The 16,693-nt window shown below is 41.4% G+C and overlaps 1 protein-coding gene across 3 annotated transcripts in view; it reads left to right on the top strand.

Annotated features, from left to right (window-relative positions):
- Nucleotides 1-16,693, top strand: part of TMEM117 (transmembrane protein 117) — a 320,755-nt gene that overhangs the window by 242,877 nt on the left and 61,185 nt on the right. For 2 of the 3 annotated variants that reach the window (XM_048835994.2, XM_075124394.1), the window contains exon 6: nt 3,290-3,449. In XM_048835994.2, the coding sequence (XP_048691951.1) occupies nt 3,290-3,449 (160 nt within the window). Of the gene's footprint in view, nt 1-3,289; nt 3,450-16,108; nt 16,581-16,693 lie in introns of those variants that run through there. The other variant, XM_075124395.1, reaches the window with a different exon arrangement.

The following is a 16,693-nucleotide window of genomic DNA, read 5'->3' as shown; positions in this document are numbered from 1 at the left end:
GTAGAGTTTAAATGCCTTGGAATGAAGCCAAAAACAAATATTTATTTTTGGATGTGTCAGGGCCTGTAATGTGGGTTGTCTGGTGACTGGAGCCAGGAGTAGCATCGGGCTCGGGGTCATGCCATGGGTCAAGCCAGAGTCTGACTCAGAAATCATGCCAAGGGTCAAAGCCAGAGTTCGCAACTGGGGGTGGTAACAAGAACAGGGATGAGGTGTGGTAGCAGGCATGAGGAACAGGAACCAGGCAAGGAAGCAGGGACTTGGTTTCAAGGTCTGGGCAACAACAGGCCTAGCGACTAGTTGCTCAGGCAAGGGATGGGACAGGAACAGGAAGCTTTACACCCAATGATGTCCAATCACTAGTCTGCTGTAAGTCATCTGACCCTGCTGAGTCAGCGGGTATAGCATCTGGGGTGGGGTATTAGCAGCAGTTGCCATGTCAGCCCTTGCAGCTTGATGGCACAGAGGATAAGGCTCCCGCGTGGCAGCCCTACAAGCCTGGATTTGAAACTTGATTCCCACAAACACCCATTTCAAGGGTGATCCCTGGATGCCTTGGGCCAGGCTGCTCAGGATGATTCCTGTGGAAGGCCCATACTTTTTCAGGGGTGTGCACATGATGAGTTGGCTCCCAAGAGTGTTTTTGGGCCCATAGCCCTCCCAATCAATCACAGAGTACAGGGTCCCTCTGTGACTTTGGAAGTCCAGGATGTCATGGACAAGGTACTCCTCATGGTCTTGAACTTGAACCAGGGGTGGAGATGGCATATGCTGCCTGGGAAACGGATTGTCAAGGAAAGGCTGCAGGAGGGAGACATGTAAGACTGGGTGGATCTTCTAGGATCGAGGGAGTTGTAATTCAAATGATCTGCTGAGTAATAATGAAAGGGCCTTCTTATTGATGGCCTAATTTGTGTGCAGGTCAGCTGGTCTGCAGGTGTTTTGTGGACAGTCATATTTTCTGGCCTGCCTTTATAGTTGTGGCTTCTGATGGTGTTTGTCAGCATGGCATTTGTAGGCTGTTTCAACCACTTCCAGATGCTCATTTAGGTTGTCTTGGGTTTAATGAATGGTCTGCACCAGATCAGAGGCAGCAGGAACCATTGTGGACAAGAGGACAGAAGGGTGGAAACAAGAATGAAAACCATGGCTGGAGGAAAAAGAGGCTGGATTGGGTAGAGGAGTATTCCACATTATATGCAAATACAGTGATCAGGAATACCACAACCCAGTTGTTTTGGCAGTGGTTCAGGAAACAGTATAGGTGTTTTTTAAGCACCTGGTTGACCCATTCCAGTTGGCCAGTGGTGGTGTGTGGAGGATGCTTGGGGCCAGACATTTAGGAAGTGAAACTCCTAGATCAGCTGCTGCTGATTCAGAGCCTTGGCAGATTGTAGCTATTCTAGATTTTTATGGTTAGAAGATTAGGATGAGGTGTTTGACTCCCCCATGGTATTGTCGCCAAGTCTCCAATCCAGGCTTGATGGTGAGTAACTCCTAGTCTGCTATTTCATAAATGTGTTCAGTTGAGGTGAGTTGTCATGAAAAATATGCAAATGGATGCATTTCATGTTGGGACCCTGTTTCTTGGACAATACTACACAGAAGTGTCATACTCAAGGACAAAGGTCAGGATCAGGGTGGACCAGATCTGGGGAAGATGTGAAAGTTATCTTCAGGAGTTCAAAGGCCTCTGGGGGCCAGTGAAACCTTGCAGGTTTTTGGAGGATTGCAGTTATAGGGCCAGCGACCTTTGGCAGTCCCAATGAATCTCTCAGAATCTCAGATGCTCCAGGGTTCTGCAATCCCACATTGCAGATACCTGCAATCCATGCACAGTCTGTTTGCTGACACGATGAACCCCAAAATTTGATGGATGATTGCTCAAATACACAACTCTCCAGTTTTCCATATAACCCCTGCTAGGGCAATTATGTGAGAACTTCACGGACATGATGGTTGTGGCTTGCTTGACTACTGGAATAGAGTAAGATATCATCTAGATATGCCAACAAACTGGTCTAGGATATCCCAAAATATCTTGTTGATTAGGTGCTCAAAAGTGGTGGGAACATTGGTGAGTCCAAAGGGCATTACCAAATACTTGAAGTGTCTATACCTTGTTCTAAAGTCTGTCTTCCACTCATCCCCTGCCTGGATTTGAACTAGATTATATATTCTTCTGAGGTCCACTTTAATAAACACCCACACTGATCGTACTCGATCCAAGAGTTTGGGATTAATGGTAAAGGGTAACAATTGCATGTAGTTATTTGGTTCAGAGCTTTGTAGTCTACAAAGTCTCAGAGTGCTGTCTTTCTTCTTTGGTAAAGGTACCAGGATGCCTTCAGGGGAGGCAGAGCAGTGGATAAAACGATTAGAATAGAACCTCAGAGTTACAAACACCTTGGGAATTGAGCTTGTTCATAACTCTGAACAAAAGTTTATGGTTGTTCTTTCCAAAGTTTACAACTGAACATTGACTTAATACAGCTTTGAGACTTTACTATGCAGAAGAGAAATGTTGCTTTTAACCATCTTAATTTAAATGAAGCAAGCACAGAAACAGTTTCCTCACCTTGTCAAATCTTTATTTAAACTTTCCCTTTATTTTTTTAGTAGTTTACTTTTAACAAAGTACTGAACTGTTTTTGCTGTTTGTGTGTGTGTTTGGTCTCTGCTGCTGCCCGATTGCATATGTCTGGTTCCAGATGAGGTGTGTGGTTGACTGATGTGTTCGTTGACTGGTGTTCATAACTCTGAGGTTCTACTGTAGTTAGTTTTTTCTGGAGGTACTCCCTTAATGATGATAGCTCTGGTTTGGACATAGAATATATACGCCCAAATGGAACCTTGGCGCCGGGCTGAAAGTTGATGGGGGTAATTGTAAACACAATGCAGTGGTAGTGAGTCTGCATTCCATTTTTCAAAGACACCATGGCAGTCTTGGTACTTTTGCATGTAATTATTGGTTTATTGTATTACATTTGTCTTTATTAGTCTTTACAATATATATGAAAAGTATGAAACTGAAATATAAAATGATGTAGCTCAGCATTAATTTCTCAGCTTGTTTGGAAACAGCTAGCACATTTCTTTGCACTAAAGATCTGTTCAGTGCCTTTTATATCTTGAGTAAAATTACCTACTTTTACACAGAATTTTCTTCAAGCTCGCTTGGTCTGCAGAACAGTATGATAAAGTATTCGTTAACTGTTAGAGGAGAGAGAAAATCATGTAGAATTGTATTATACAGTATTGTTTCTGAAGTATTTTTTTCTCCTTGCAGGACTGTTCTATTTACTTTGACCTCTGCAGTTGTGCTTGTCATCACTACTGACTGGATCAGCTGGGACAAGTTGAATCGTGGATTTCTGCCAAGTGATGAGGTCTCAAGAGCCTTCCTGGCTTCTTTCATCTTAGTGTTTGACCTTCTTATTATCATGCAGGTACATTGTCTCAATGTTTCATTCAGGCTGCTGAAGCTGCCTAGTCACCGTATTTCCACTAGAGCAAACACTGTTCAACTGAGACTTCATAAAGTTAAATAAATGTTTTGTTTGCAATCACTACTGAGAGATTTTACATCAACAATTCTCAGGGACTTTGTAAAAAGCCAGTTGGCCTTTTATTGTGAAAACATTGCTGATTTGTTTTGCTAAGAGTGCCAGGTAAGAACTTGGTGACTTTCCAAATGGGAAGGTATCTTCTGCCAAAACTACACTGGGGGTGGGGGGAGGGAAGCTAGTCATTTTGTAAATGTAAAGCCTCTATTATGAGGATGAGAGAAACTCAGCAAAGCAAGGAAAAAAAGACTGCCTGTCAGGTCAAAGGCTTACAATATTTGAAATGTACACAATATAGGGATGCATTTTTGTGATGAAAATTAACACTTGCTCTCAGTATTCAATATTTCCATTTTCATGTAAACAATATTTTGACAGTGACAGTTTGCTGCATTGCAATGTCTTTCACCAGTCAGTGTAACTAGGCAGATAATTTGTTTTACTCCTTCCAGTGGCTGCTCTTTGGTATCTGGAAATTAAGAAAGGAGTATATGCAGTAGATATAAGTCCAAACAACTTGTTTCATGTGCCATTATGCCTTACCCATCACCTCTGTCTATTGCTTGAGTTTTGTCATAGTGGTGTCTGAAGACAACTCTGATACTCTATCAAGAAAGGTCACTTTGGCTGACTTGGTGGAAGAGGCTGTTTGGTGTTCAAAATGAAAAATGTTATTTGTCCGGGAGTTGCATCATTCTGTTAAAGTTTAATGAAGAGGTCCATAATAACTGGTTGGGTTTCCTCTTTTTTGGGCATGCTACTGCATCTTTGTTCACAATTACTGAAATCTATTCACAAAGGTAACCAAATCGAAGAAGTGTTCAGTTCTGTCTGATGAGGTACCAACTTTCCTGTAAATAGTGACAAGTATCCATCACCAGAGTAATTACCACAGAAGTGACAATGTCATGGCAGCTAGATTTTATCAGCACTGTGATGGGACATCAGAGGGGTATAAACTTCTACAGTTTTGCTTCATTTTAAGTGTCCAGGAGTAAACCAATGTGCTGTTTGTTGTTTGAATAGAAGGTTAAGAAAAGAAGTTCAGATTAAATGTCTAATGAGCCCTTCAGAGAGACAAGGTGGGTGAGGTAATATCTTTTATTGGACCAACTTCTCTTGGTGAGTGAGTCCTTTATCATGTTTTCTTCTCTCCCATTCTGCATTTTACATTTAATTTGGTCTTTTAAAAAGATGCAAGAGGGTGTATAATAAATGGATCTACTTTGTGTAACTGTAATGAAAGCATGAATAGAAATGCACCAGACAGCCTCCTATCCTGCACTGACTATTGTGTGCCACATATAGAAATGGGGCTGTCTTAATCCCAAAATCATTATTAAACCATCCTTTGGAGTTTGAAAAATGAAGTTACCATATTTTGACCTTGGGGGTTTTGAGTTTAGAGAATTTGTATTTGAAAAGAACTGTCTCATGCCCTATTCCATATTTTTACGACATAAAGTAAGACTTGCTCTAATTGCATATATGTGTGTGTGTGTGCGTGTATGTACATATAGTTGCTATTTTCTCTTCAAGGTTGGTAATGCAGTGTCCAGTGGCCAATTGAAGACATTGGTATGTTAGTGAATTTGAACAAAGCACAAAAAACACTGACACTTAACAAGAGCACCACATGCAGGTTGTCATCTTGCTCCAAATTTCTGTCTGTGACTGTGGTCACCAGGCACAAATGATGTAGCACATCAGACCTTAGTGTCCCCTTCGTTCTTTCGTCAGAGGCCTGAAATATATTCACCAGCTCACTGCTGAAGCAATGTGCTGGCTATCAAATCTAGATATAAATTTGTGATCGTTGCTACCTATCCAAGCCATGTGAAAGAATGATGTTTGTACAGTGGAGTTACTTACTTTTTAAGATATTTATTCAGAATCCACAACTAAGATAACACATTTTATTTGCATTGTGGTTATAGTATCAGTGCTTTGCATGGGAATAAAACCAAGCTGACCCAGCACAGTATTGAATTACAAGCAAAAATCAATATTAAAATCAGGACCCTGTGATTATACTAGAGGGAAACAAGCATATTTTGGAATTAAATGTATGCACACATTCTCTTAAGGGCAGTGGCAGTTTTTACAGATCTCAGTAAGCTTTTCCAGCAGAATAGCAGACTAAACAAAAACCAGTATTGGGTTAAATCCTCTAATTTCCATGTGAGGATGATATTAATTAAGGGCACAGATGAAATCTCATTTAGTGTTCTGAGTAGTATATAGAAATATGTTTTTTTCTGCATTTGAATGGTAGCATTACTCCTATCAATGTGGCAAAGTTTAGCAACAGGAGAAAAGTAACTGAGTTTGGAAAGCCATTCTTGATGCTGTGAAAAATAATTACATTAATGTAAAGGACAAGTTTGCTTGCTGAATATTATTAGAATTTAATATTTATACAGGCCCCCGTGTAGAGCAAAGCACTTTAGAAACAAATAAAGAAGTGACAGGACCCTGCCCTGGAGGGCTAAAATTATAAATTAGACATAACATAGCAAGTGATGCCATAAACAGAGGGTGGCGGTGGGAATATGGGAGGCCAAGTGTTACCCAGGGAGAGATATTAAGTTATGCTGATTGTATTGTGCACTTCTTTTCACTTCCTTTTCGGGGCCAGGCAGTGTCAGGAAGCTATAGCCATGTCTTCCCTCCCCGCATCCAGGAAGAGAAGCCAGAGATCTCAGATGCCATTTGTTGAAATGTAGATTTGAGAGTCATGAATGTAGACACAGTAAATGAAGCCATGAAAGCAGATCCTGAGTTAGACTGAAAATCCACAGAGAGGAGAAAGTCAAGGAAGATCGATAGGGGATGTTGACTGTCGAAGGCAGCAGATAGATCAAGAATGATAATGTTGGAGAAGAGCTCCTTGGATCTGGCTACAGGCAACTCATGAGTATACTTAATGAAAGCAATCTTTGTAGAGTGGAGCAGGCAGATGTGAGATTACACAGCACCCAGAAGAGAAAGGAGGGGAAGTTAAGGCCATGAGAATGTGGAGGTTAAGGGCAGGAGGGAGATTATTGGTAGTTGTATTTTTTTAAAAGAAAGAGAATGTGTAACCCACACACCTCCTGGGAGTGGTGTTCGGTCCCCTCTAGTGGCACCAAGACTACTTAGAGATGAATGTGTCTGCTACAGCCTTAGCAGAGCCCTGGAGCTTTCGGCTCATGCAGTAGAGCAGGGATCGGCAACCTCTGGCACATGGCCCGCCAGGGTAAGCCCCCTGGCGGGCCAGGCCAGTTTGTTTACCAGCCGCGTCCGCAGGTTTGGCCAGTTGCAGCTTCCACTGGCCGCGGTTCACCGCTCCAGGCCAATGGGGGCTGCAGGAAGCAGTGCAGGCTGAGAGATGTGCTGGCCGTCGCTTTCCACAGCCCGCATTGGCCTAGGACGGCGAACTGTGGCTAGTGGGAGCCACAATCGGCCGAACCTGCAGACGCAGCAGGTAAACAAACTGGCCCAGCCCTCCAGGGGGCTTACCCTGGTGGGTCACGTGCCAGAGGTTGCTGATCCTTGCACTAGAAACTCATGCATTTAGCTCCAGAGGTCCCAGGTTTAATCCCGCTTGATGATGACCAGGGTCTGTCAGTATTACAAATGCACATTTTTTCATGGTAAAACTAAAGTCCAACTTCAGACATGGTGGAAGCAGGTGCAAGTCCACTGACTTTAATGTGTGCTTAAACCAAGTCAGAATTTAGCCCCAGTTTTGTCATCCTTTCCCTACACTGAAGTTAATTAAGCTGTCCATGTTTGTGATTTGTTTGGTTGTATCTTTCCTGATACATGTGATGCCACAATCAACACGTACAGAGTCCTGCAAATCCATGGATATCAGCTTTATATCCGCATCCGCAGATGTGGATATCTGCAGACCATTTTTGCAGATTGGATGCATAAACAAATTTTGTATTTGCACAGGGCTCTAAATATAGGATCTCAAAGGTGGGAAAGCAGCTGTCTGCACCTCATAGTCTACGAGGTTGCTTCCCTGCCTTCCAGATCCTATATTCCCTCACCTCCTGGCCCTGTACTTACTCACCTTGCGGAAGCACTTACATGAGAGGAAAGTGATCAGGAACAGCCAGCATGGATTCACCAAGGAAAGGTCATGTCTGACTAATCTAATCACCTTCTACGATGAGATTACTGGTTCTGTGGATGAAGGGAAAGCAGTGGATGTATTGTTTCTTGACTTTAGCAAAGCTTTTGACACAGTCTCCCACAGTATTCTTGTCAGCAAGTTAAAGAAGTATGGGCTGGATGAATGCACTATAAGGTGGGTAGAAAGCTGGCTAGATTGTCGGGCTCAACGGGTAGTTATCAATGGCTCCATGTCTAGTTGGCAGCCGGTGTCAAGTGGAGTGCCCCAGGGGTCGGTCCTGGGGCCAGTTTTATTCAATATCTTCATAAATGATCTGCAGGATGGTGTGGATTGCACTCTCAGCAAATTTGCGGATGATACTAAACTAGGAGGAGTGGTAGATACGCTGGAGGGCAGGGATAGGATACAGAGGGACCTAGACAAATTGGAGGATTGGGCCAAAAGAAATCTGATGAGGTTCAATAAGGATAAGTGCAGGGTCCTGCACTTAGGACGGAAGACCCCAATGCACCGCTACAGACTAGGGACCGAATGGCTAGGCAGCAGTTCTGCGGAAAAGGACCTAGGGGTGACAGTGGAGGAGAAGCTGGATATGAGTCAGCAGTGTGCCCTTGTTGCCAAGAAGGCCAATGACATTTTGGGATGTATAAGTAGGGGCATAGTGAGCAGATCGAGGGACGTGATCGTTCCCCTCTATTCAACATTGGTGATGCCTCATCTGGAGTACTGTGTCCAGTTTTGGGCCCCACACTACAAGAAGGATGTGGATAAATTGGAGAGAGTCCAGCGAAGGGCAACAAAAATGATTAGGGGTCTGGAACACATGACTTATGAGGAGAGGCTGAGGGAACTGGGATTGTTTAATCTGCAAAAGAGAAGAATGAGGGGGGATTTGATAGCTGCTTTCAACTACCTGAAAGGTGGTTCCAGAGAGGATGGTTCTAGACTATTCTCAGTGGTAGAAGAGGACTGGACAAGGAGTAATGGTCTCAAGTTGCAGTGGGGGAGGTTTAGGTTGGATATAAGGAGAAACTTTTTCACTAGGAGGGTGATGAAACACTGGAATGCATTACCTAGGGAGGTGGTAGAATCTCCTTCCTTAGAAGTTTTTAAGGTCAGGCTTGACAAAGCCCTGGCTGGGATGATTTAATTGGGGATTGGTCCTGCTATGAGCAGGGGGTTGGACTAGATGACCTCTTGAGGTCCCTTCCAACCCTGATATTCTATGATTCTATGATTCTAAGCAGCTGCCTCCCTCTCCAACTGACTTGATACGGCAATAATGAAGTCGGGAGAGGTTTCCTAAATAGCTTGGTTGCTTAAACCGCTGCAATAGGAGCATGTGGGATTCTGTTGCCTGCCTGGATCTATCACCTCCCCTTTCTCTGTATATAGGGGAGTGGGAAGGTGAGGAAGCAGTTTTATAAGCTATGAGCTGCATATAGCTTTTTCCCTGCCTTTGAGATCCTATATACAGTACACATGCATGCACACAGATGCTCCTCCTGAGAGGCACTATGCTGCTGCGGGTGCGGTGCGCATGCGGATATAGATAAAAGATGGAGTGCGGATTGAAGGTTGGATATGAGTTGATTTTTGTGGATGCGGATTAAAGAGTCTAGACCACAAACCCCAAAGTACTCCATTTGGACAAGTTAGATTTCAGAGTGTGCATTACTTACTCTATGCAATACAATTTTTGATATCAAGTGTTTGAAGGAAGTTTCCTAATGGTTAGAAGCCAATGACAGCTAGATGATTAAATACCATCTATCCAGAAGTGTTGGATCCCTGCAGAGTACGTTGTGAGCACTTCCTGGACTCTGTGGAATTTTGAAAGATTGTGGAATATTTTTAGTATGTCTGTGGAGTTACACGGAGTAGAGGCCTTGCTGTGCACTTTACAAAGTTCAGGGTATACATTCCTATACTTCTTACAAATCATGACACTTTTTAACTGACAGAGCAATAAGATACAATGTCTGAGAGATATCAGAGCTCTGTAAGAATACTGTCACATTTAGTCATTTGTTTTCAATAGATGAAATTTATTTCTTCAGGAAACAGAATAAGCTCCAAAGTAATACAGTGGAATAGGCAGAAAACAGACAATGTTTATATCTCAGCCTCTTTGAAAAATTGTAGTTTGGGGATCTAGGGCCAAATCATGAAGCCCAAAAAGCCTGTATGGGTTAAAAAAAGTGACCTGGTTTAGAGGGGAACTGTAGGTAGCTATACAAAAATTAAAATATGTATAACAAATGAAAGAAAGGGGAAGTTGATCATAATGAATATGAATCACAAACTAGGAATGGTAGAAAACTGATAAGGAAAGCAAAAGGACACAAAAAGAAATCCACGGCCAACAGAGTTAAGAACAATAAAGGGAGTTTAGTATATTAAGAGGGAAAATCCTAACAATGGCATTGGTCCATTCCTAGATAGAAATAGTAGAATTATCAATAATAATGCAAAAAGGCAGAGTGCTCAATAAATATTTCTGTTCTGTATTGGGGGGGAGATGATGTAGTTATATAATAACATTCTTCTTGAACAGAAAGAGCCCACAACAGAGGGAGAGAGCATGGTAGCGGAGTGAGCTTCCATGGTAAGGAGAGTTTGGCTACAGTAAGAGTTCAGCTGCGGCAGGGGAGGCTGAGGGATCATAACAATTAGAAAGGCGCCAAGTCCCCAAGAAAAATAATGGACAGGAAAAAAAATACATTTACCCAACACACCCATAACTTAAGCTACATAAAAAAAGTCACAAGAGTAAAACAATGCATGCAGAAGAACAGCAGCAAGATGGGGACTACCCAGTTTATTGCACAGAGTGCACCATGTATGATTATCTGCCTCATGGACAGGTGGTATATGTGTGTGTGCAGTGCAAGCAACTCATGTATCTCAGAGACAGAGGCTGGAGGAGCAAAGGGAGACAGAAAGGTACATGGAGGAGATGTTTAGAGACATAGTGGAAAGGCTCAGACCCCAAATCAAACAAGATATATACCCCAAGTCAAAAAAGATAGTAAGAGGCCCAAAAGAATGTCACCATGGCTGAATAACAGAGTAATGGAGCCTGTTAGAGGCAAAAAGGCATCCTTTAAAATCTGGAAATTAAATCCTAATGAGGAAAATAAGAAGGAGCACAAACTCTGCAAGTAAAATGTAAAGGTATAAGTGTGAGGCAAACCCACAACCTGACCAGGGCTTCATGCATACTTCAGCAGCCTATCCCTAAGGTGGGCCTGTGTCAGATGATCCCCTGGCACAGGTATTTCACTGACCACTCCAGAGCTGCAAGTTAGTCTGTGCAACAGCACTACCCAGCCAGGAATGCTCCTGCTGCCTCTCAGTGTAACAAACTCCCTAGGCTTCTGGCTTGCCCTGGATCCAGTACCTGTTCCTGCCCCAGCCTTGATTGAGCTTTGTTCCGCCTGCCCCTGCCTTGTTCAGGCCCTTCTGTGACCCTGCTTCAGCCCTGTTACTGACCCATTCCAGCCCTGCATCTCCCTCTTGACCCCCAGATCCTTGGACTTACTTCAACCCACCTTCAGTCCTTGGCCTGCATCTGGACTCCGACTACAATACTGACCTGGCTTGTCTATGAACTCTGACCTCAGTTCTGACCCATAACCTGTCTCCAGCCCTGGTTTCAACACTGCCCTCGGCCCAGTCCTGACCCTACATCAGGCTTTGACCACTGTACCAACCACCAGCCCTTACTGCCTGGAACCAGAACCTGACACTAAGGCAGACCAAGAAAAAAATTGAGAAGCGACTTGCTAAAGATGCGAAAACTAAGAGTAAAAAAATGTTAAGTACATGAGAAACAGAAAGCCTGCCAAACAGACAGTGGGGTCATTAGATGACAAAGTTGTTAAAAGCTAAATGAATTATTTGCATTGGTCTTTAGCGCAGAGGATGTGGGGAAGATACCTACATTTGAGCAATTCTTTTTGGATGATAAATCTGAGGTACTGTCCCAAATTGATGAGATTACAAGTTTGGTAGATAAAGATACTAAGAGCTCTGTAAGGCTTTTACATGGTTCATGGTACCACATGGCATTTGATTAAAAAACTAAAACAATATATAAAACATGGCACACATTAAATGGTTTAAAAGCTGGCTAACTGATAAGTCTCAAAACGTAACTGTAAATAGGGAATTATCATTGAGTAGGTGTGTTTCTAGTGGGACCTCTCTAGGAGCAGTTATCAGCCCTATACTATTTAACATTTTTATCAATGTCCTTGAAGAAAACTTACAATAATTGCTGATAAAGTTTGCAGATATCACAAAAATTGGGGGAGTTGTAAATTATGAAGAGGACAGGTCACTGATTCAGAACAGTCTAGAATACTTGGTAAACTGGGCTCAAGCAAATAATATGGATTTTCATGTGGCTAAATGTAAATGTATACATCTGAGAATAAAGAATGTGGGCCATACTTACAGGATGGAGGACACGGTTCTGGGGAGCTGTGACTCTGAAAAAAGATTTGGGGGTCCTAGTGGATAATCAGCTGAACATGAATTTCCGATGTGACACTGTGGCCAAAAGAGCTAATGAGATCCTTGGATGCATAAACAGAAGAATCTCAAGTATGAATAGAGAGGTTATTTGACCTCTATGTTTGGCATTGGTGCAACTGCTCCTGGAATACTTTGTCCCCCAGTTCTGGTGCCCACAATTCAAGAAGGATGTTGATAAATTGGAGAGGGTTCAGAGAAAAGCTACAAAAAGGAAAAAGGATTATAAAATATGCCTTATGGAGGTAGACTCAAAGAGATCAATCTCTTTAGTTTAACAAAGAAAAGGCTAAGGGGTCACTTGATCACAGTCTATAAATAACTGCCCGGGAAACAAATATTTAATAATGGGCTCTTCAATCTAGCAGAGAAAGATATAGCATGATCCAATGGCTGGACGCTGAAGATAGACAAATTCAGACTGGAAATAAAGCATGAATTTTTGACAGAGGGATTAACCATTGAAACAATTTACCAAGGGCTCCTGGTAGATTCTCCGTCACTGGCAATTTTTAAATCAAGATTCAGTGTTTTTCTGAAAGATCTGCTCTAGAAATTTTTTTTAGGAAGTTCTATGGCCTGTGTTAGACAGGGGGTCAGACTAGTTGATCAGAATGGTTCTTTCTGGTCTTGGAATCTATGAATCTATGGTCACTTACTCAAGTAATCCCATTGAAATCAAATGGGACTCTTTTTATAAATAAGTCAAGCAGAATTTGGCCCACTGGATCACTTGAGGGGAAATATGATCAAATAGGTTCAGACAGTTTGCAGTCTTCTTCATCACAGGTGCTGGCTCTCTGTTAATATGGATATTAGAAGGTATATAGCAAAGATTTTAATATTTTCCATTCTCCTGTAGATCCTTTCCCAAGTCTCTTAATCTGTTTCTCCGCTGAAGAAAGTAGTTAATTCAGGCATTTCTTAATTACTGTAAACCCAATATTATTAATGAATATACATGTGCCCCCAGATGAGGTAATGCATTTGGATGCTTCATTTCAACAATCTGTTTTATTATTCAAAGCACTTATACTGTACCCCTTTCATTCGACACAAAATTTTAGGAGGAATAATTCTCATGCTAACTCATACTTAAAAAAATCTCATGCATCCTCAGTGTCAAGAAGAAGAGTTAAACAGTAGAAGGTTAGTAACTGGTAGAACCAGAAGGAAAGTTTCACAAGTGAGAGATTGATATGACTGAGAAGTGGAAACTTGAATAGGGAATCCTTTTAGGAGATAAAACCATAACCACGAAGACTAGCATGTAGAATACCAGACCTAATGGATGATTCAAAAGACTTCCATACTTTCCTAGTCATATACAGTACATAGATACTGTCATAATTTGTCATTAAATATGAACTATTCACGAGAACTTTTACTATAGAAAATGTTTTCTAATTCCTATGTTTTCTGATGGCATCAGTTCTTTATTGCTGAATTCAGAAATGCTGTCTTCTCACTTACAATTTAAGAAACTAGAATCTTGAGGAACTTGTGATATAAAGTCAATGATAACTGCTGAACTTGAAAACACAGAGTTGTTAAACTTAAACTGTTTCCAGACCTCCCCTGAAAATAAGTTATGTGCTGTAATTAATAATGAACATATTTAACCATGCTTTTTGTAATTTCTTCTCTAGAGCTGATACTGTACCTTTGGATGACAAATATTAATATGGAGAGTAGAAGTTTGGTAGATAGAAAAGATTTTAATACTTATCATTTTCCTATAAGTATTTTCCCCAGCCTCTTCATCTGTTTCCCTGCTGAAGAAAATAGTTTATTTAGACATTTCCTAACTCTGGCATTATGAATGTTTTAATTATGTCATTGGTAAGCCATGTATTATATAGACAAAATCAACAAGATTCTGATCTCATTTACATCTGTATAAATCAGGAGCAACTCTATTTACTTTTAGTTAATATGGGTTTACACCAATGTACTGGTTACGTAGATTAGAATCTGCTCCAATGAATGGTTAATTTGTATAGTACATTAAAAATGTTTCAGTTAGCAATAAGCTGTTGATTTGCTTAACTATAAAGAGTAAAAAAACAAACCCTTCTATCTGTACATAGAAGAGGTAAGATTTACATTCTTCCCAATTCTTTAGAAAATCTACACATCTTTATCAGTCTGATTTTCCCTTAACTTATTCTGGTTTTACACTACTGTAACACTATCGACTGGTGAAATTAATTTACAGTTGATGTAAATGAGAGGAGAATCCAGATTTACACTTATGTACGTGAGAGGAGGCCCCATAAGTATAGTTTTTTTGAAACATAGTGAAGATATGATTTTGTGGTTAATAGACAAAGCTGGAAGTACAAAACAAAATAACTTCATTTATGCATTCTTTTGAGAACAGTGTCCTCACAGTTGTACATTTAGTTCAGGAACGGTGTACATGTTTCCCCATTTCCTGACAAGCAACAGAAGAAAATGTCCATGCACAGTTTGTTCCTGAGACAGTTTCCAAAATTTGAATGAAGAACCCAAGAAAAAGCTCTCCCTTTCATGATCTGGTTATTAATGTGCTCCTTTCCCAATTTGCATGTTGTTTGTTTGGATTTGGTTTCAGCAAATGTGCTTGTAAAAACTTCCCATTCACTGTGAAAACTTCTAAAGAAGTGAATCTGTGAATGTCACAGTAGTTCCATCATGCTTTTATTGGGTTTTGTAACATTTGAAAGCACAGGAAAATGAGCAAACACTAGCCGAACCCATTGAGAGGCAGCTATATTAATGAAGTTGGCAGCCATTTTGGAACCTTTCTGACATTTAGGCATTCTGTATGTGAGACACTGTTACATAATTTTTTTATTTGCTACTGTTTTTCAGGAGGCAGATTTAGACGTAAGGGCAGGTGTTCAGTGAGTGATATTCTAAAGGAGTCAAGATAAATGAGTTTCACAAAAATATGACAGCAGGTCGAAGTCTCTCACTTATGTTCCTGGCCATTGTCACATGGCAATATTTTATGGTTAGGAGCAGAAAACACTAAGCTATTTCTTTCACTGGTTAAATGAAGGATTCTCTCTAGCTCAAAGTATATCGCCTTTCACTGGCATCTGCAACACAGCATTGTTTTAAGTTTTATCAGGTATTTTGAAGATGGGTTGTATTCAGTTAACTGAACAGTTTTTGCCTGTAATCCCTTATAGTAAAGGATGATTCCACAGCACTGCGTCTCTCTCCATGACGTCTATGAATACTGAAATGCCTAGGAAGCATCAACTCCTCTTGCCTTATAACCCAACTTACAATTCATCGATAATATGAATCCCTATGGTAGACTCAAGCTCATTCATAAACACAATTTCAGAAACATATTAGTAATGCTCCCTATGCCTTTAGTGATATCACTACAGTTCCTGCTGTTGGCTCAGGCACTGATCTTTCTGGCCTATCCTGCAATTGCTGTCTTTTCTGTATCTGCCATCTCTGCTGCTGTTTTTTGCATTTGCATCAGTATTACATTTCTCAGTGCTAAAGTATTTTGTTCATTTTCCCCTTACAGTTTTCTCTCCCTCTGGGCCAAGTCCTGGCCCTGCCTGGTTTCATGGTATGGAACTCTATGGAGTGGCAGAGCTGTGTATGCTGAAGTGCTCTCTGAGCTACTCTCTCATGTCTCCTCAGAGGCACTTCCCAAAGGCTTCCTTGGATGCTTTCTGTGAGCATTCCTGTAATTCTGCCCACAGGTGCAATCAGTGGGAACAGGGAATGGATCACTTGATGATTACCTGTTCTGTTCATTCCCTCTGGGGCACCTGGTATTAGCCACTGTCAGAAGACAAGATACTAGGCTAAATGGACCTTTGGTCCGATCCAATATGATCTATTCTTATGTTCTTATTAACAGGTTCTTTCCTGTCTGTCACTCATCCAGATGGACTAAGTGGGCCAGTGTGGCCCCCAACAATGATTCCCTAGCTGACAGTTCAGGAATGGATTTCAGGTTCCCGTGGGGTGAAGATACCACTTGCCTAGTGGAGAGAGATGTGTGAGAACTCAGAACAACCAGCGCATGATCCTCATTCCACCACCTCCCCCACACTGACATATTCTGTGATGAGAGCAATGGGAAAAGAGAGGTGATGTATCTGTAGAGGAAATTATCTAAGAAGTGGCTGATTCTTTAGCTGTTCTCCTTGAGCAGCCCCTCTGTATCCCATTGGTGCCTAGTCTGATTATTGTCAGAATAGGTCAGGTCAGTTCCTTGCCAGCAAGCATGGGAGTAAGAGATTTCCATGCCCCTTGTTTCTGCATATAGCTCATGAATTCGTCTTTTATCTCCAGCTTCCCATCCATAATCTTTGCTCTGTAGGTTTTGCCAGGAAATAAAGTAGAACTGTGCCTCTCATACTAAGAGTGCCAGTCTTCTGGGTTTCCTTTTTCATATTAAGAATTAGTTTTGTATTTGGAAATGAATTAAAATAAAACCCAT

Source organism: Caretta caretta, chromosome 1 (genome assembly GCF_965140235.1).
Source record: "Caretta caretta isolate rCarCar2 chromosome 1, rCarCar1.hap1, whole genome shotgun sequence".
In the NCBI taxonomy this organism is placed as follows: domain Eukaryota; kingdom Metazoa; phylum Chordata; order Testudines; family Cheloniidae; genus Caretta; species Caretta caretta.
Note: the sequence above shows the minus strand (reverse complement) of the source record. Positions and strands in the feature narration are given on the sequence as shown.